The 1,283-nt window shown below is 29.2% G+C and overlaps 1 protein-coding gene across 1 annotated transcript in view; it reads left to right on the top strand.

Annotated features, from left to right (window-relative positions):
* Positions 1 to 874, top strand: part of LOC107628528 (cytochrome P450 83B1-like) — a 2,959-nt gene extending 2,085 nt beyond the window's left edge. Inside the window, exon 2 of the mRNA XM_016331170.2 lies at positions 130 to 874. Coding sequence (XP_016186656.1) covers positions 130 to 738 — 609 coding nt within the window. The 3' untranslated portion in view covers positions 739 to 874. The remainder of the gene's footprint in view (positions 1 to 129) is intronic.

The following is a 1,283-nucleotide window of genomic DNA, read 5'->3' as shown; positions in this document are numbered from 1 at the left end:
CTTTAAAAGATAAAAATACTTTTAAAAATATTTAAAGTGAAATTTTTTAAAGTTAGTTTGCACTTATAAAAATTAAAAAGTCTAACTAACATTCAATGCTCAAAATAGTGTTTTTATTTCCTTCTACAGGATATGCTTGTAGCGGCAACAGACACTACTTCAGCCACAACTGTTTGGGCTATGTTTGCCCTAATGAAAAACCCAAGAGTTCTAAAGAAAGTTCAAGAAGAAATTAGAAAGCAAGAAATCAAGAAAGATTATTTAGAAGAAGATGATATTCAAAAGTTTACCTATTTTAATGCTGTTATAAAAGAGGTACTTAGGTTGCATCTTCCAGCACCACTCCTTGTGCCAAGAGAAACAACTCAACATTGCATTATAGATGGCTATGAAATTCCAGCCAAGACAATAGTGTATATAAATGCATGGGCTATACATAGAGATCCCGAAATTTGGAAGGATCCGGAAGAGTTCTATCCTGAAAGGTTCCTCGAAAATCATATTGATTTTCGAGGGCAAGATTTCGAGTTGATTCCGTTTGGTTCCGGTAGAAGAATTTGCCCTGGATTGCATATGGCAGTTACAACACTTGACCTAATCCTTGCTAATCTTTTATATTCTTTTAACTGGGAATTGCCTTTGGGAGTGACAAAGGAAGACATTGATACTGAAGTATTGCCTGGACTTGTTCCACATAAGAAGAATCCTCTTTGCCTTGTTGCAAACAGCCACATATAGAAGTCACATTATAGACTTGTAATTATAGATTTGGACTTTGCATGTGTGATTATGAATAATGCTTGTGGTTAGGGTAAGTTTGTTAATTGTATTTAGTGATAAGTATATCTAATGCATATGATATATGATGTATCCATATATATCTCTAAATAAAGTGTGTTTTTTGCTTTTAAAGAAAAAAATAAGGTTAATTCTATGGTATTTATGAATTAGTGTCTAAATTTTGTTTAACTTATTTTTTTTTTAGTAAATTTTGATTTTTAAAAAATTATTTATTTTTATATTTTTTAAATTAAATATTAATTTTTAACTTTTTTTTTTAATAAATAGATACCACTTTTTAAGACAATAATATTCACTACAAAATAAAATGTATTTCCTATGCCCAAAAAGCCAATTAGAAAAAAAAAAAAGGATCGGAAGGCGGGAAGTCAAAATTTTATATTTTAATTCTCTTAACTAATATCCTTGACATTCTTAATTTTATTAAATTCTTAGAAAAAAAAAATGACTTTTGTGGTTGAAGCCAAAGTAGAAAATCCTTA

Source organism: Arachis ipaensis, chromosome B02 (genome assembly GCF_000816755.2).
Source record: "Arachis ipaensis cultivar K30076 chromosome B02, Araip1.1, whole genome shotgun sequence".
Taxonomy (NCBI): domain Eukaryota; kingdom Viridiplantae; phylum Streptophyta; class Magnoliopsida; order Fabales; family Fabaceae; genus Arachis; species Arachis ipaensis.
Note: the sequence above shows the minus strand (reverse complement) of the source record. Positions and strands in the feature narration are given on the sequence as shown.